The sequence below is a fragment of the Anguilla anguilla genome, chromosome 11 (assembly GCF_013347855.1).
Source record: "Anguilla anguilla isolate fAngAng1 chromosome 11, fAngAng1.pri, whole genome shotgun sequence".
NCBI classification, from domain to species: Eukaryota; Metazoa; Chordata; class Actinopteri; order Anguilliformes; family Anguillidae; genus Anguilla; species Anguilla anguilla.
Window position 1 is genome coordinate 41528021 of NC_049211.1, and position 20467 is coordinate 41548487.

General features: G+C 45.0%; 1 protein-coding gene across 2 annotated transcripts in view; it reads right to left on the reverse strand.

Moving 5' to 3' along the window:
* nav1a (neuron navigator 1a) overlaps positions 1-20138 on the reverse strand; it is a 74536-nt gene extending 54398 nt beyond the window's left edge. For both annotated transcript variants that reach the window (XM_035381556.1, XM_035381555.1), the window contains exon 1: positions 19866-20138. In XM_035381556.1, coding sequence (XP_035237447.1) covers positions 19866-19945 — 80 coding nt within the window. In that variant the 5' untranslated portion in view covers positions 19946-20138. The remainder of the gene's footprint in view (positions 1-19865) is intronic.
* Between the last annotated feature and the right edge of the window lie 329 nt (positions 20139-20467).

A 20467-nucleotide genomic window follows, 5' to 3' on the forward strand; every position in this document is an offset into this window, starting at 1 on the left:
AAAAAAAAAAGGTTCAGCTAATCTCAAAACATCTCTCCTGGTGTCACTCTCCAAACATGACCTTTGACAGCAAACTGCCTGCAAGACGCACCAGAGTCCAGTCTGTGTCAGGCTGCCCTGCCCTTACCCGGTCCCAGGGTTGCATCCAATGACAGAGCCATGGGAAAGACTTGCCGTAGTGTGACCCAGATAAGGCACGGAGCTGTCACTCAGCGAGACAGCTCATCAGAATTCTGCTCATGCTGCCCTTTTCTACTAAACACTAACCTAGCCTATATGCTGGGATTCTGTTCCATACATTGGGCTCCACATTAAGTAACTTGGTTGCTGAGTTAAAAATGTCACAAACTGTACCAGTAGTTATCAAATCCTTTTTTTTTTTTTTTAATGTACATCATGACTTCTTCCTTCTAGTCCAGGACCAGTTTTCAGTTCACTTCACAGGCAGGTGAGATGGAAACAGGCATGTTCACGGCTGACCTGGGAACAGCAATGACCTACTGGCAGTCGAGCACTCTGAATACCCATCAATACCTTAGCCGTGAAAAACAGCACCCACTGGTCTCACTATTCACCCAGAAGTCATGTGACCTCTATCTGCCTCACTATTCACCCAGGAGTCATGAGACCTCTATCTGCCTCACTATTCACCCAGGAGTCATGTGACCTCTATCTGCCTCACTATTCACCCAGGAGTCATGTGACCTCTACCTGCGTCACTATTCACCCAGGGGTCACGTGATCTCTATCTGCCTCACTGTTCACCCAGGAGTCATGTGGCCTCTACCGGTCTCACTATTTATCCAGGGGTCATGTGACCTCTACCGTCTCACTATATATCCAGGAGGCATGTGACCTCTACCTGTCTCACCATTCACCCAGGAGTCATGTGACCTCTACCTGCAGCCTTGTCTTAAATGACAACTTTGTTCCAACACTATTTTTGTGACTTTGTGGTTTCTAATACACCCATTTAAAAAGAGAACAGAAACAGTGACAGAGGCTTCTATCAGGCCAATGAAGAAGAGGCTAATGGCTGCTTAAGGAAGGGAAAAAAGTAGGCCAATGCAAAGGCCACATCCCATTATAAGAGAAATAACCATTTGTTAAGCAAACCATTGTTTACATTTTCAGTGAGTGAAGCTTCTAGTTAAATCAATCTTAAAGTGTGCAAGGGGGCTACAATGCCTTAGCCTAATCAGATTGCTATATGTCCGTGCATGTCCTGGGCTGGTCATTAAATATCTAATTAGAACTGATCAGGGAAAAGAGCCTAAATTCTCCTAAATGAGCTGTACTGTCTGAAATGATCATCTCCTTGGATGATTGTCCCGACAGATTTATGGTGCAGTCTTGGTTATGGACTTAACACAGACATGAGCTGGATAATTAGGCGGGTATGTTTCCATCAAACCTGCGCGTGCATGTACTTGACAGGGCCCATTTGACACCATATTGCCGTCTGCCTTAAGTAATAAAAATCAGGTTGGGCTTGAAAAGCAGATTTCGAAAGCCAGGTCAAGCGTGATGGTTAAACACAAGTAGCTAGGCATCTCTTAGAAGGTAATCTGTCTCTAGCTTTGAGAGTCAGACTCCAGCATGACAACGCAAACAATTTGTAAATTATCTGATCTAGCATAATATGTCCACAGAGACAGTGCTGTGCTGTGTTAGAATAAGTCTACTGAGCTCAACTGCAATTAGGCCGACACATTCACTGAGCAGCCTGTGGAAATCGAATTATATAAGTATAAGTGGGCAAGGGTTGATGCTTCTGAACTCTTATTTTAAAAAATAACAGCAACACAAATATGCTTATACATGTCAGGTGTATTTACTGTGTGAGGTCTGACCTAATTAAATTAACAGGCAGTTAAACTGTAGTACCAAGTACAATACTTCAGGAATTATAACCGACACACACACACACACACCTCAGGAACCAGGAGATAGGAACCCTTGCAGAATGAGAGTTGTTGGTAACCAAATTTCCAAAGTCAAATAAGCAGCCTTTCATTTTTGAAGCAGTAAATCATTTTATACACTAATAGTTTATAATAAAACAAGCCGTAATCAAACCTTTCTCTGTGTCAGCTTTTCAAAAGACAGAGCATAATAATAACCTGTCCATAGCTGACATCCGTCATAAAGAATGCAGTCGACGTGTCGAGCACAGAGAAGCTGAAATAAATTAACTAATAAAAAGTGCCAAAGGACTCATAGGGAGAGCTGCAGGCTCGAAGCAGGTTAGGGATGGCCATTGCCATGACAAAGCAGCGCAGCAGACACGGTGTGGTCCTCTTATTGCGCCAGGGATAACAGTAAAGAAAATGGCGATTCAGTTTTTTTTGGACTCAAGTGGGTAAATAGGAGAGGCGTACGTAGAAAAATCCTGAGCATAAGAACAAGCAGCAGCCATCCTGCAGAAATGAGACGGGCTACGGCATGGAGATGCACGTGTACGGGCAACATGTTTCCTCTCTCTTCTTCTTAAGACAAAAGGAAATCTTGAAAAGATTTCTGGCTAATTGCCGCTTCAATGGGTTAAATTTTTGACAGCTTTTTTCCAGGCTTTGCACATCTTCTGACGTCACAGACACACAAGAGCCAACCTCCCTCTGCGACAGCACCTTCACACACACACACACACACACACACACACACAGCGACAGCACCTTCACAGAATCACACTACTCAATAATTACAGCCCTGAGACTCAGGAGAGGGGCGCAGTGTGAAAAGCCTGTCGACTCGGGAGAGATTCAGAGATTAAGGGCTCTCTCCTAACCTGAACGTTGGCGTTAGCTGCGGGGACGCGAGGCGACCGGGTGATAGCATTATTACACGTTGGAGTCGGCTCATCTGAACCTGCTCAGTTGTCGGCGCCACCTTGCCGGCCAAAAGGAGACACTGTATTCATGAAGCCCATCCCATCATCTCCCCAAATATAGCAGCTCAGGAGTACAGGGATATCAGGAATGTACAAGGTGCAACTCCAGATGGTAACGTTCCTAAGCTTCAGAAGACACCTCCACGGTTGCCAAAGCAATGGGAATGAATTCACGTCGATCGTAACCAATGGCGACGAAGTGGCACGAAATGAGGAAAATGGCTTGTTCGAGTTTAGAGGTCCCGCTTCCGGCAATTTCCCCCATCAGCGCCAGGGAGACGCCCCTGGATAAAGAGCGGTGGTGAATAGAAAGCAGATTGCTCTTTTGATTTTCCCCTTTTCACATCACGGGCTTTGAACGACGCCACTCCCATCCAATTTGAAGCGAAGTTCGGAGTAACCCGGCAATTAGGCTATCTGGAAGAAAGGCAGCCCCATCTGCAGTGAAGCCAAAGTCAAAACACACTATTCTGATTTTTTATTTTTTTTTCATAATAAAACCAAAAGACGGTCTTTCAAGAGGCCGTGGAGCCGGGTGCCCTGCTGTGTCCGTCAGAAGAGAGCTCGGCAGGTGCAGCTCACCGCTGATCGCTGATCAGCAGTGACACACGAGCAGCCATTTCACCGTCGAAGCCTCCATTCACCCACAGCCTTTGGGAGGAACCCCATTACACAGCACACTCCATGGAAACTGGAGGGGGAAGAAGAATTTTCTAGAAGGCCAAGCTCAAATCTTCTTGAGAATTTGTATGTTCACAAATCTTGAACACTGTTAAAAATAACAATAAAACCGCCATCTAGCCTACATTTTTCTAATAAACTACTGTTTGCCGAGTGTTATAAGTGGGCAAATGTGTTCAGCAAAACCGGTCCATTTCTAAGGTGCAGTGCGTCTTCGTACTGGTTACTTGTCGTGGCTTGTCTTCACTCAGAACAAACAACCCAAAGGAGAGAAGGCCCGAAAAAAAGCCTTAATTCACAACGCAAGCAGGCTCATTACGAGGACAGATCTGAAAGATTTGTGGGTTTCTTCAGGCAAAGGCAGACACCATAAAAGGTTATAAAAAAACATGTTTCCTGAATGAAGACGAGTTTATATTTGCCAGACACCTGTCTCGCTGGCCTGTTTCAGCTGCTGACAGGATGGCTGCAGTATAAAAGCAATCCTGCGAGATTCTAACTCCCTCCACTGCTTTCAGCAAATACAGGCTGATGATATGAGACCTGCTGAACGCTGTTCTTGGAGTTACAGGAAGCAGGCAGGGGTCAGTTTTTAATCAGCCTGGCTTCTCGGTTACCTTCAAACACACATCCAGTGCTCCTTGGCACGCTTAGGGACCACCGTCAGGGCCCCCCCGTTTTCCTGATTTTTTCGAACCACCGTGATCCGAGCATTTGAGCAGACGTGGACGAAACGTTGCAGGGGCCAGGGTAACACCTATGACGAGCTGAGCGGCTAGCTGGCTAGGCGGCTCGATTACACACTCCACCTGCAGTAGGGGAGGAAACGCTGGACGGCATTAGTATAGCACCGTTGAGAGTACTGGTGCTGAGGATGCTGGGAGTCTGATGGATTTCAGCGTGTGTGGTACAGGAAGGGAGGGGGGAATAGAGGCAGTCCCCTGAGTGGCCGTTGAAGCTGCTTGGTCTCCTTAAGGAAGACTCAGTATAAAACTCCATTTCCCACAAGGCTTAGCAGGGTCTCTGCTGAACCTGAGGCTCGCTGAAGCTGACCAGGGCCTCCAGCATGACCTCCAGAACAGATGTTACAGCACAGCTGGAGTGGGGGCACGCTGCTCATAGTAGTCGCATTCTTTCACAAAATCCCAAGTGTCTCATTCAACACTGATCCCTAGGTAGCCGGCACAAACGCACATATCGCAAACAGTTCACAATAGGTGAAGTTTTATTAACTGAGCAAGATCTACATAAAACCTGCACCACTCATTGTGATATTTTTGTGATATGTTCCTCCCAAAAAAGGAAGAGAAAGCACGAATGTTGAGATTACTTCCTCCACACAAACCTAGCGAGTACACTAACGAGTCTGGCGCACAATGCTGTCCTTCTGTCTGCACACCGAGGCAGGTGCAGCACCAGCACTACAGATGACCGGGGGAAAGTCCTGCTCTTTCTGGGCCCTTAGCATTCACCTTCCAAGCAAGAGCCCTTAGATCCAGCGCCAAAGGAAACGTGGGCAGGAGGAGGGCAGGTTGGGGGGTGGGGGGTTGGGGGGGGGGGGGGTAGTATATAATCCAGACATGACGTAATGCAGGTAAGCAGGAATTTCATATCTGGAGGAAGAGGAGAGGAGGAGGGGAATGCGTGACTCAAAAAGAAAATGCAAAGTGACTGGGTTCACCATGACGGATGGGTTATTCACGGTTAAATCTGGAATGAAACGAGAAATTGTACAATTCGTCATTTCACCATCAAAGCTGCAGAAGCCACATGCTTGTGACAAAGAATAAAAATGAATATTCGCCAAAACATGAAAGCCTGGAATTTATTTAACCACATGTACAGTCAATGTACAGACTATCTACACAGACAACAGTGTTCTCCATGGACCTTTTTATTTAATGCAAGAGCTAAATTTTAAGCAAAAACCGTACACTTTGACTCAAGGATCTGCAGGTCTCAGAGCTGCATTTTATTTAGAAAAAAAAACCTTCATTAGGGCTTGAAATGTAATATTATCACTTAATCTCAAAGGATCAATATGCAGACGCACCAGTGGACTTAATTAACTGGCCCGGACTGAAACTCCTACCAGGTCTCTGCCTTCATTGAGAAAGAAAGAAAAAAAGAGAGCCTGGCTCCCCTCACAAAGTGTTTTCGGAATCCAAAACAGCTGTGATACGAAAACCCGCTCAAGCAAATCAATTTAACCGCCGCACAGCCAGCGCGCGTTTGGCCTCAACCAAACGTTTCTGCACATACCCCACCGCCACACAGGGAACGCTAATGCACAGGAACAAAATTATTATGTGCAAACAAACCATTTTTAGCATTTAAAAAAAAAACAGGTGACTTCATTTTATCACCTAATTTTACGTTTTTAGCTCAACTGTGGCTGGCTTGGGCCTGACAAACACTCTGGCCAAATTCACGCCAGCGCCTTTTCTGCGTCCAAACCCTTCCAGCCTGGACCAAGCGGGATCCGATCGCACGCAACGGGTGGGTCCGCAGCAGCGAGGCTGATGGGACAGGACTATGGATTCCGCCGATGTGTATTTAGCCAGCGCAGGTACTACTGCGGCTCACTGGAAGCGTTTCTGCAGAGGTTCGAGATGAATCGCTAGAGCAGACGGAGACGGCCGTGGCTAACAGCGCAGATGGACTCTGAAACGGGCCGCTGGGCTACCTTTCCGGCTAAACCGTGAAGAACTAACTGCTGTGTGGTTAGACACCGGGACTGTGTTGTCTGGTAGCATGCCAGCTATCCAGCTTAGCTTAATGCAAGGAGCGGTCGAGCTAAAGATGCTAAGGTACTTCACCAATCACAGCAGGAACAGCTACAGAAGGATTTCAAAACAACAGACGGAGTGCAGCCGTTTTGGAGCACCTGATTTTCTGTTAAAAGAATATTTATTGAGCTTCGCTGGATTCATTTGCCGGACTTACGTGTGGCTATTTTTAAAAAAGCGTAAGGCTGGGCTTTTAAAAGCAGAGCAGAGACGGGTGCATTTCAGAACAAAGCCTTAACAAAAACCAGGCGCACACTGCGCATGAAAGAGGATGTCAGAATGGGCTGTTTGTCAAGTCGGGCAGCGCTTCATGCGACAACAAAGATTAACTTTCTTTTTTTTATTCCGGTTTTCTCAAATCGAGTCGAGCCCGCTGACATCATAACAAAAAAAAAAAATAATAACAATGTGTACCGGGTGGGCGCACCGGAGTCAGACCTGCTCACACAATGGGAATTATGGGGGATTATTCATCAGCTTGAAGTAATGGTTCCGTAATTCCCATTAATTCCATCTGTCAAAGGGATTATGCCTGAGCAGGAAAGCGGGGCCCCTTACCAATATAGACCTGGGAGGGGGGGGCGGGGGTGTGGGAGGCCCCTCGTGGCAATCGCTCCTGACAGCCCAAAGAGAGGGGCCACCTGAGGACCATGGAAATGCACGCCCCCCCCCCCCCCCAAACCCCCAGCCCCCCACCCCACCCACCTGTCCCTGCTTCAACTGCCACTTCAGATAATCCGGTCTGACATCAGAGCCAATGGCCGGCTCCGTTGGGAACTCTTAAGCACAGAGGATTATGGGGAGTGGGAGGGCGTGGAAGGCCTCGAACTTTGTTGTCCGTGAAATTTCTTCAATTGACAATGACCAGCCTGGTGGCCAGTTTTGCTCGCTAACATTCGCCAAAGAGGCCAAACACAGGGCACTTCAGAGCCCTAAGAGAACACGACAGGGGCAGGGGGGCAAGGTTGTGTTCCCCGTAATGACAAACGCCTTCGCTGACAAAGTTGCTTGTCCGTTCAAGAACAAAATCCAAATCAACTTCAAATTCAGATCACGTCACCTCAGGATTCAGCCATGCTGCATCACTGCCCAGGAGCCAGGACTTCAGACAGATTTCCAGACCTGCGTTGAGAACGATGCACCTCAAAATGAGGGCCTGACTTTTGTCAGCAGCCAACTAATGTTCCCACAGAAAGCTCACTTAAGAAATCAAAGGAAACTTCTTTCCAGAGGACCTGTTCCGGATGGTTCCACAGGGCCCCTGAAGACAGGTCGACATAGCCTACTTCCTCTGTTGATCAGAGCAAAGCTACATTTTCTTTAGTCGATCAAATCACAGTGTCATTTACTTCTTTCAAAATATTACATTAGATTTATTTGGCAGATGCTTTTATCCAAAGTGACATACAATAAGTGCATAACGAAGGTCACTGGAACAACTACAAAACACAGGTCCGATAAGGTACAATACTCACTAAGTAACAATTATCCATAACCATGACCACATTAAGTCCAGTTCACACAATAAACATTACTCTGACCTAACCTATGCTAAGTCAAACTAGGAGGCATGACAAGCTACAACATCAAGATAATGATGCAAACTACTATAAGTGCTGGATGGAGGCACACGTAACATGAAAGTGGAACCTATGAGGCTAACACACATAGTTTCCTATAATCAGATGTTAATGGATTGGTGCTGAAAAACAAAGTCTTACACCCAGTTATTTGATATTTTACTGATGCTGTTAATTCAGCATGAGATTGGTCATTTAAAAATGGTTCCAAATATCAAAAACATCCTTGTTTTAAAGTTCTGAGTGTAAGCAGAAAAGTACTTTTGAAGTTCTCTTTTCTTTTGTTTTGAAGCACTTAACTGTTTTTCATTATTTGCCAGCCCATCTGAAAGCCATCATACATCATATCTTGTCTCTCAGAGCTCTCAGGCTACATTTTTGCCAGCAGAGGTATCTCGCAGGGGATTCATAATTATATTCATTACACATTACACCAGAATGGCTGAAAGACTATTGTTTTGCGTGCGTCTTTCTCCTAACTCTCAAAAGCATTCCTCAATCCCCCACCCCAAATGTAGCGAAGTTGCTTTTGACCAGATATGTGTAGAAACCACATATCCAAAGCCATTCCCAGTACCACCAACAACTGTAACATTTCTCTTAGCCCTTTCAAACTGTGATGCGGCACAATGTCCATCTTTAACAGAGCCATGACTATTCAACGGGGATAATTAGCAGTGTTTGGACTGCCTTCTCTGCCATGCTGCTGGCTAAGCAGAGAGCGTTTTCAGATAGAGAGGGCATCGCTAAAGAAAACGCCATGGCGGGGAATCAAACCCAGGGCCAGGGGGATTCATACATGGGTTGAGTCTGCCACCCTAAGGTCTGTATCACACACTCCTCCCACTTGTGTACTTAACTTGGAATCCTGTCATTCATTTTATACTTTCTGTATTTCTCAAACATTCTCGGTAAATTAACTCTTGACTGTTGCCAGAAATCATCATTCACCATTGACTTTGAAAGCCTAATGTCTGAAACCTCAAGTTTTACTTACCCTTTTCTCTTTGTCAGACCATTTGTTCATCTGAAACACCCAGTCATCTAAGATGGGTTTATAAGTAATAGGCTATACATTTCATAAAAACAATAAAGAAATACAATAGAATTATGGGCTATTGAGTGGTAGGCTGGTAGCCAGGTAAACCCGTTTTCCACAAAGTTTCAGGGAAAGCAATAAACAATTATAAAGAGAGATTGCATTGAGTGTGTATTTTCTTTCCTGCGAACCCAGATATCAAATCGTACTTTTGGCAGTGCGACCATAATCTTACACTCAAGCTCACCAGACCATTGCTTCTTCCTAAAAGTAAGATCCTTAAGCTGTCTTGACCTTTGTGTTTGGGCGACCGCTCTGTGATGTCAGCCATGGTCTGAGGGAAAAAGTGCACATTCCCGCTGTTGGAGTGGGGGTGTGCGTGTGTGTGTGTGGGGGGGGGGGTGTGCGCGGGGGGGGGGGGGGGGTCCGTTGCTCATACCACCCAGAGCGGTCTGGGAACGCTGACACACACAGAGAGAAGTTGACGGGGCGCTGCTGGACTGCGCTCGGACTGCGAGAGCAGGGGATCCACGGCGCGCCAGATCCTTTCCGTAAACGGACGAAAACCAGACTGTGGAACCCCCCGTTTCAGCGGGACACGCGCTCTACGCACCGAGATATAAATGTCGCCATTATCAAACGTGATGGTTAACTGAACCCAGATGCTGTGGTTTCACGTCAGAGAAGAACAAAGCACCCATTTAAGGTATTAAAATGTTTAATAAAGAGCCTCCAACGATGGTCATAAATCTCTGTGTCGCTCCCTGTTGCTGTAAAATTCAGTTTTTACTTCGTCTTTCAGGATTACTTGTGGCATCTTTCATCAAATAACAATTTTCCTCTTTACTCGAAATAAAAATGATAGTATACTTCTATATAACTCGCTGCTACTCCAAGCATGACGGCTAATCTGCTGACACGCTGAGCAGCGTTGCTTGCTTTGAAAGGACTTGATCAGCTGTGAACTACAGCAGGAAAATCATTACAGCCTGTAATGAAGTTCCAATCAATGATGACTGATTCCACCACTGAACTGAATCACTATATTGTTAGGTCGCAGCATGTATGATACAGACCTGAAGAGTTGTGTGCTAACCGCAGTTTCATGATATCAAACATAAATGCACTATGCATCAATAGAATTAATCAATATTAGTGTGTATACACCCTAAACTTTGAAATCCCGTATCCCAAACGTTTCCTGATTATAAACAGTTAATGTGTTAATGTTAATTATTCATGCTAGGGACTTTCAATATATAGCCTATTATTATAAACTTAAAAGTTTTTCATGTTGTCATGATTTTTTATGTTATTTATCTGTTGTTTTGTGTTTATGCATCATGTTCAAATCAAAAAATAAATAAAGCATGAATTTTTTTTTTACCATATCACCCACCCATAAATATACTAGTATAGTATTTTAGCACACCATTGTTAACCTATTTGGAAAATCCCTCTCAATAAATGTTACAAAGGGGCTTGAGCCACAGAGATGCAATCATTATTCACCTTTTAATGTGCCCAATCCACCAATAAATTGAATGTTTCACTTGAAGCAGAAACCATTACCAACAGCCAAACAACTTGCTAGAGAGTGGAGAACACATTAGCGATATTTTACATTTGTCTAGAATTTCTAGAATGTCTGCAGGAAATTTCCAGCTGTTTTATAACCTCAAATGATCAATCCATTTTTACCAATGTGATGATGTGGCTCCCTTCTGGCCTACTGCTACAGATCTTTGCTACATTGCAAGGACCTTTCCACGCTGTTTCTGTCTTTAAGACTTAAGACACATTCTGCCAAAAATTTCCTTTGCGGAAATTTATCCCAAAAAGAAAAGCAATGAAATGTGACTCCGGGTTAGCATGAGGGATATTTGCTGAGCCTTTTTATTCCTCAGAACCCACAAAAGACCACCACAGACACAAGCTAGAAAAAATGACGTCTGATTCACACCATCCACCGCCAGATTCTCCAAAATGAAGCTTTTACCCAATACAACTACCTGTTTGAAATACTTTAAAAGTGTATGTGCAAAAACTGACAGAAATAGGTGTGGTTTGAATTTAACTACAAGAGCACTGACTTTATAAGCTTGTCTTCCGCAGAGAAGTCAGTAAACATGCTAATTGCACATGCTCTAATGGAAAGACAGCCATTAGCATAGGTTTAAAAACAATATCCTGTCAAACATTACATAAGCTTCATGGCTGACAAAAGACCAGACAGCATTGTCTATATATTTACATAACTTTTCTTTCCATGCTGCTTACTTTACTTTACTTAATTAATCCACTGGATATTTACTGAAGTGTCTTGCGCAAAGGTACAATGGTAGTACAATCAGGGCATCGAATCAGAAGCCCCCTCCTTGCGATGGCAACACTGATGCAACCAACAACATCAGTCTTTCATGGATTTCAAAGGTATAATTGTGTCCCCGAGCATTGAGTCCAACCGACAAGATGCAGTGCAACTATTTTAATGTCAGTGTGTTATAATGCTTAGGGAACTGGGCTTGCAACTTTAGGGTCGTAAAATCAGGTTCAATTTCCAGATGAGGCAGTGTCATCGTAAAATTGTGCAAAGCCCATCTATCCATCCATTTATCCATTATCTAACCCATTTATTCCTGGTCAGGATCGTGGGCCGCGCTGGAGCCTATCCCAGCATGCATTGGGCAAGAGGCAGGAAGACACCCTGGACAGGTCCACTGCACAAAGTACTTCACCTAAATTTCTTCAGAAAATATCTAGAAATATAAGTGAATTCTGTGTTCAAAATATAAAAATAAAATTTCAGCTGTCTAACTCACTCTGGATACAAGTTTCTTCTAACTGCTGAAACATCGAAGGTGTAGGACCCTGGGGTCTGGAGCTGGTTTAAGCACAGTATAAAACTGTTAGATTTGGTTCTCAGGTCCAACCAGCCACTTCATGTAAAACTTACTTATTAAGCTTAAGTCCTGCATCTTCAAAAAAAAATCTGAATGTGGATCACGTCTCAAATGGCCTACTTGAGAGCAGTATTATTACAGTAAACTAACAGGCTGACAACTTGTTCTGTTGAATGGCATTAAAATGGTACTATTGCTTCAAGCTCCAAAGTGGTTGCGTAAAATCAAGCATTTGAAACCACTGGTGGTAAAATATTAAACAAAGAGGATCTGGCACCATGCATGAGGGCTGGGGAAGAATGTGAAATTCTACAGCCAAAAAATAACAGCTTTATGAGGAACATGAGTACTAAATCACATTTAATGAAACTCTCTCTCCCAGATATTAGGGAAATTTAACAGAAGGGGTTCACCGTTAGAGGTGGCCATGAAAATGCCAAGATTAGCAGGTTTCTCAGTCCTAGGTAGTTATCAATCTCTCACCGAGGTAAGGGAAGGAATGTTCCGGAAATCTCCCGGGGTTCCTCGGTCTCGGCTCACCTCAGCCATCGCTGGACACGAGCGGGAGAAACCCAAGCAGTCTGACTGAGCCTGGCTCGCTTGAACTGGCCTCACGGAGAATGGGGAGATCGGCCTGTGGAGGGAGGCCTTCTCATTGGCTAACGGATCCAAGCAGAAGGCGCACCAGGAAGGAGTCTGGCCCTCGAGCTGTTGACCCAATGTAAATGACCCCCCCCCCCCGACAGGGTCCTTTCCACCGCGCGTCGCCCGACCGTGACTCGGGGCGGCGGGACGGGGGGAACCCGGCGAGCCGGCCGAGCGCTGGGGCTCGCCGCCACTTCCTGTTTTGTGTGGCGCCACTCCAGCTTTGACGGTTGATTTGTGCACGCACGCCATCATTTCAAATGTTTTCGTTTGAATGGGCGAGAGAGAGAGAGAGGGAGGGAGGGAGGGAGGGAGGGAGGGAAACCTTTAAACGGTCAACGGTCCACCCCGCGTGGCGTAAACCAAAAACAGCTGTGAGCGGAGGGGAGGCCCGTCTGCTGCCCCTTACAGCTGCTGGACCAGCTGGAGGCCTCACTCACACTCTCACTCACACACACACATACACAGGAGCAAACACACACCCACACACTCTCACACTCCCACACACCCACACACCCACACACCCACACACTCTCACACTCTCACACTCACACTCGAGCAGACCCACTCACACTCACACTCACACTCACACTCACACTCACACTCACACTCACACTCACACTCACACTCACACTCACACTCACACTCACACTCACACTCACACTCACACTCACACTCACACTCACACATACACAGGAGCAGACACACACTCTCACACTCACACACACTCACACTCACACTCTCACTCTCACTCTCACTCACACACACACACACACATACACAGGAGCAGACACACACTCTCACTCACACACACTCACACTCACACTCACACACTAGGGCTGTCAGAAAAAATATTCGAAGTTGGAAAACTATTCGAAAAATTTTTCTTTTTTTAAGTTCGAACCTAAATTTGAGCATTCGAATATTAGTTTTGGATCCCGCGTTTTGTAATTAACATGAATATACAGGATTTAATTTCAAGCGGCGAATCATATTCATGCACGCAAAGTTCATTTCCTGTGCTAACGTTACTTCCTCTGACAACAAAAAACGTTCTGCCCTGGACCCAGAGCAAGTGGATCGTCTGGTTTTCCTTGCCAATAACCTCCGGTGATACTTTCAGCCCCATGGACACCGAACGTTACTGGTCAGCTAGCCTCGCGAGCCAGTCTCTTTTTTCACTTCATTCAACGGATCTGGTCAGCTAACAATTTAGGCTAAATAATGTTCCCATGGCAGGCTATGTTTCCTTTCTGTTCAGAAGATTTTGATAAAATTGGATGATGAAAGAAGTTAAACAAACTAAACAGAGTAAGTAATAAGGCTACAGGTAGGCGTTTGAATAGTTTTTGTGCTAAGAAATAACCAGGGATTGCCTATAAACAATCATTTCCCTATTATTGTGATTAATAAATGCAGAGTTGTGGCAAATTACATCCACGAGAAAGTGCTTTATTCATTTGCGCATTAGGCTACAGAAACTGCAGGGGGCTCATTTATAAAATGAACTTGCGTGCTTTCGCCGGTGAAGACCTGACGTAGAGCCACAACCATTTCCACAGTCAAATCGATACATGTTGAAATTTTATAAATCACTACTTTGACGTGATTTTCTACGTACGGACCACACAGTTGGTCTAAAATACGTTTCATAAATGAGGCCCCAGATGTAGTAACCTAGTATGAAACTTCACCGATGTCCTCTATTCTACTGCCCGCTTGTGGAAAATAACGCGTATGCCAGTTTAGAGGGAGCGTCACGTGCATATTGCGCAGTTTATTTTTGTGAATTATAGGCATATGATATTCGAATATATTCTAACTCTAACTAATTACAAAAGCTAATATTCAAACTCAATTTTATGGCACTTTTGACAGCCTTAACACACACACAGACACACACACTCACACACTCACACACACTCACTCTCACGCATAGACAGACACAGACGCACACACAGAAACAGACACACACACGTGCACGCTCGCTCACACATACACGCACACACACTCACGCACGCAAACACACACAGACACACACACGCTGTGAACATTCTGTCTCTGTGTTCTTTCTGCCTTTCTCAACAAAGTAATAAAAACTAAATTAATCCAAAGGAGGGTGGGCTGTACAGTGATTAAAAAAACAAAAGGAGATGCTCTGCAGACCTAAATGTAGACCACAACGCTTGTTGAATCAACAAAATAGCAAAGAGCCAAAGAACAGGTCAACGTGGTTACATTTCTCACAGCCGTAGTGGTCTGGACTTAAAATGGCCTAAACGGTTCCAATGATATACGCTTGTGTTCCGTCCCCGTTCCAAAGCAGTGTCAGTATGCCTTGGCGTCTGCGAATTCAGCCGAGAGATTATATCGCTAGCCGCACTGTCATCACTGCATCACTGCCCAGGAAGGGTTAGTCTGGTGCAGAGTCTGCACCAGCCGCCCACAATATGTCCCCTCGATCCACAGCCCTGCTGCTCAGCCAGCAGTCCGCTCAGACGACGTCAGGCCACGAGGAAAAAAAGGAAAGCGTCCGCAAAGGTTTCCGCAAGACAAGCGTCGGTCCAATAAACAAGCAGTTATCAAACGAACAAAACTACTTCCTGGTCTTCAAAAAGTTAATTATTAAGTCTAACAAAAAAAAAATCACAGAGAAGCCATAGACTAAAAGTCCTAAAAAGATCTTGGATTTCATTCAGAACACGGAGCTCTCACACACAAGGTCAGAATTAGTTCAACATGCTACCGACTCAGAAAGGGTCAAAAAGGCACACGGTGAAGATAAAGAATCGGTTTCCTCTCTTGTGGGAGTGCAAAGGTAACCTGCCGGTCTTCTGCAGGTTGCTGTGAGGTGACTGCACTAAACAACACGAGCGAGGCTGGTGGCTCACACAAGAGAAACCGGAGGAACCAACGGCTTTCGTCCGCCTGATGGAAGCGTGCACAATGGCCAGCCTCACAGTCCAAGAGCGAGGCTTTGCTCTGGAAGCTGGCACCGTTGTTATGAAACCCAGAGGGACTTAAACCTTTCCAAGATAAACCAAAGAGAAAACCCGCAGAAAGGCGAATTTCCAATCGAGCCAAATGTCTTCGAATGTGATCCATGAACAAAAAGAGGAGTCGTTGTTAGAAGTAAAAAACTAAACAAAAGAACTTTGGCAACAGACAACAATGCGTTGGTGGGCCACAAATCAACAGAGAAGAAAGCTTGTTTGTTTTTAAATGGTTGTCAGTGACGTGAAAGGCATTAAAAATGTGTGGTTGCTGTGTGTTGATTACCTAATGTGAAGACAGAATGATATGAAAGATGATGTGCTTAAGTTAAGGACTGATGTCGCACTTACAGATCGATGTCATGCTTACAGACCAATGTTGCGCTAAAATGCAGGAAGAAATGCTAAAGATGCTGAAACACATCAAATTCAATAAAATGATTATTATTTTTATTTTTTATTTTTTTAACCTTGTACTAAGCTATTCATTGACATAATAAAAGACATAAAAGCAGTGTGTCCCGCCACTTAGCTAATTTTCCTCCAATAGTAACAATCAAACCATCGGAGTGAAAGATTCTTATTTCTCATCCAACAGTCTGTATCTACAATTCAGCAATCTTGTCAGCTACCGCTGCCGTTAATAAAAGGATTTAACAAGATACCGAAAGAATTGTTACCATTGAATTAGCCTACTTAGGCACGTTTTCCGATCTTGTAAGATGGCATTTTGAAATACTGAGTTGGCTGAATTCCATTTCTCAAACAATAAGTGTACTCAAACCTGTCATCACTAATCACAGATAATCATATTATCACTGTTGTTATCGTACATCATGATGGGTAAATTATTTTTGCCGTTTCGTAGTTTAAAGACAGTAGCAGTCATGCCTCAAGGGGGAAAAGGACCTTAAATTAATTCAAGGGAGCAAGCATCTACGATCCGACATCTTTTGAATGAAGCTGGCCTGCATGGATTTAGGCTAATATTTAACAGAACAGTCAGACAGTAAAGCAGCAGAGGACATTTAAGGCAATAGGTGTTGTGGCTGGCAGGGGAGGGTGCAGCTTCTACCCCAAAGCAAAAAAGAAAAAGGCAGAATATTCCTGTATGGTGACTTTTACTGCTTAATGACATGTTGTCTCAGGCCTTTGAAGTCCTCTCCCTAGCCGGTAGCTGACTTACGAAGGCACAAAGCGGCCTTCATAAAGAGCGGGAGCTGTCGCCTAATGAAAATATGGGTTTACCTGGTCAACAGAAAGCCTTCTCTATGAGCAACAGAACGTAATCAGCAGCTGGTGTTCCTCTCCGACTTGCCCAAACGACCTTGACGAAACCAGGCAGGCTTTTCGCCGAGACAGGGGGGTGGCCTGGACCCAAACGAGCTCAGCCCGTGCCTCTCGGTCTCACGGCCTCTCTTCAGAGACAGTTTCTGCATGACCCCCCTTCCAGACCTCTACAGCGAACCCCGCTCTTCTCATCACCGCGCTAAGATCTTAACCGGATTACAAGACTGAAGAGATGAAACACGTAAACAGTCTGGCCGATGAGGTCCCGCTGTCAGTAAACCAGGGAGCCCGCTCCCATCTGCTCCACCTGCCACGAATCCAAAGGAAACCGAAGGTGGGACGGGCGCTCTCAACTGCGTCCTCTGACCCAGTTATGAAGGACCAACGGCAGAGCTGTACAATGACATGGAGAGCTGCAAAGTTAGACTGCACAGTTGATTCCACCTAACCAAACGGCCTTGGTGCACTGTTGATCATAACCACAAAGACACCATCTTTCAGTCTGTGGCACGGCTCCTAAAACACCTATCCATCAGCATGGGTAGATGTTTACAGTCAATGACGCACACCTTTACAGATCAATGTGACATCCAGCCCTCCTGTCATCCTTGCGCTTTTTGTCCCTGAAGCCATACCGTAGTCTGCTTTAGCCCTTTCATGTTCACACCTGTTCACAGTTAAAGCCAAGGAGTGCTGACATCGTGGCAATTTGCCCATTTACAAAACGAGTGACAGGCATGGAAAGAAGAGCTCTGCGACCATACCATATTTACCCCATCAACATAAGCCGCTGGTGGCTCATTTAGGCCTCACATTCCCTCCAGCACCACAGGAAACTGTAAACCATTAGCCCATACAGGCCCACTGTAAAGTTTAACAACTTCAAAATAAGGCTCCGGGGCCCTACCAGACCATAGGGGGTGTTTAACAGGGTAAATGTTACGATGCGGACAGGTCTGCATCTCTTGAAATGAAACGGACATGTGCATTTGTTTTACACATTACCATTTGAATTCATAAAATTTGGAAAGATATCACCATTCCTCTAAGAGGGAGGTAAAAACGTCCATTTGACAATAAAAAGTTCATTCGATAAAATATTGGATATGTTGACGACCAGTTTTGCGATCAATGACAGAGTAATAAGCAGGTGGAAGCAGCTCAATCCTGTGGTACATGTTGTAAAGTCCATTTGAAAAAAAATCTTCATTATTTGAAGGACAGGTGTTTAAGACAAATGCTCAATCTTAAACAAACAGATAAAAGGGTCAAACTGCCAACTGTGAGAGGCCCCCTCTCCCCGTTGGATCGTTGGAATCGCTGCCTCGATGCCGCCTTTCCAAGCCTGAGCTGTAGCCTCCACCCGCTTGGTTTCCACGCGGCTGACTGTTTGATTGCCCTTCCTCACGCTAATGGGTTTACATAAAGGGTTGATCTGGGGTCAGCCATCCGAAAGGAGGGGGAAAAACAACACACACTCCAAGGTCAAAATCAATAAGCCCTGCTTGCACCGGGGGGTGGGGTAGTTGGGGTGGGGTAGTTAGGGGCCCCTTTCTGTCCTGTCAATGCTAGCCTTCCCTGTTACTGCTAGCCTGTCCAGTCAATGCTAGCCTGTCCGGTCAACGCTAGCCTGTCCAGTCAATGCTAGCCTGTCCAGTCAATGCTAGCCTGTCTTGTCAATGCTAGCCTGTCCAGGCAATGCCCTTGAGGAGGTCAGCCACAAGTGATGTTTAAGCCTGATGCAAACAGATTTCTTGGTAAAATAAAACTGGAGTGAGATCCATGGAACATTTATATGACTGAGCGGGTCAGTCTTAATTCACTGAGACCAGGCTGCCTTAGTCCTCACCCGCAGTTCACTTCCAGGACCTGGGGTGACTAAGGGCTTGAGGGTTCGTTGTTGCCTCGTTTTTGCTAGTATTCTTCTAGACGGATCTGGCTCATCAAAGTCTCATCACAACAGACATGAGCTATAAATCACATTTGGCTCAACATACAACTCTTAAAGCTGTCATTACCAGTGCCCTATTTGCTTGTGGTCTCTTAAAATCATGTACAACGTAATGCAAATATATTTTTGTGCGTAAGATAAACAGTACAAAAATGTCCAAAGTGTTCAACGTGCATGCGCTTGTCACAAAACCGGTAATTCCACAGCGCAAAACGGGAAATTAAACTGTGAGAAGGGGGGGCGGAGGTTGAATCCCCACCCACAGAAAACCTAGAAGAATCCAGGTCACCCTCAGCAATACTGCAGTCAAGCACCGAGGTACTATTCCTGTGTGCCACTTGTCATCGTATTCAGAAGAGCTAGGAGGTCCTCCTCATCAAAAGACAAACCCACACTCCCAACCTCCCAAAACACACAGTCACACACTATTTGAATATATCTTTGCATAATGCAACAACTGTTCATCCTAAGAGCCATTCACATCTAAATTTCATTACACACAAAGCAAAGAAATCACATTATTCATTCTGCATTCTGTTGAGACAAACTGATTGTATCTTATCCTTTATCGTTATGGGGAACTTACAGGTTGTATTTCTGCTGGAGCGGGTATAAAATGCTGGATTTTGATATTAAGATAAATATCACACAATTAGCTCATCAAATCGTGTCCGCGAACACAATGAAACAGCGTTTCCTTGATTTTGTAGTGTTTCCTGACTCTGATGCAAACAATAGATTGGAGGACAGAGAACAGACAGCCCTTAAGATTAAATGCATTGGCAAAAGAACCCATGCAAAATGACGTTTAACCTAATTCATTTTTAATCTCCCTAAAGAAATGTGAGCAAATCCACCGGCTACAACGATATGAAGACTACTGATAATCGTATTCCATTTTCCATCCGTTATGATAACTGCACTGTACTACAGCTGAAATTATTTTCCCGCATTTACTTCAATTTAAACCGTATATTGTAGGCTACGTCGTAGGACAGATCCACTGACCTCGCACGACAAGCCACAGCGGCTCCGCACACAACGGTGGCAGAAGCGCTAGAGCCGGAGTACTGGTAGATTCATCAGATCAGACCCGTCTCTTACCTTGAAAGAAAGTGCATTGTCCTTCCAACGCGCTGAGCCGGCAGCTGCAGCATTTTCCCATTGAGAACGCGCCCGCTCATCCTCGCAAAGCTGTGTTTGCCAAAAGCATGCTACGGAAAGTAAGAATCCCACCTCTCTTCGCCGTGTTGAAAACGGCTTTTCTTAAAATGTATCGCGGCTGCGCCCGTACAGATTCAATGCTTTTTCACTACAAAAACCGCAGCCCGCTCTCCCACATGGAGAGAACGGAGGCACGGTTGGGCAACACCCACAAACTCCCCGCCCACCCTTCCCCTTCCTCCTCTTGATCGCAACCAGCTGTGATTTTCAATGTTCACGAAACTACCGCATATAACCCACAAAGCGCATCCGCTGCATCTACATATTTTCAGCGAGGGAAGATCCATAATCGTCTTAATTCGTTTTAAAAGCTTTACAATTCATTTGAATACATTCTCGTCACCGTGACCGTGCCTTTTCAAAGAGATAATTAACTGCGAGATAAAAAGGAATGAGCTCCATTTGCATTCGACTTGAAAACGTGGCACCTCTTTACTTTTTTTATTAGTCGTCTATGAGATTTGTACTTCAAAGCAGCATTG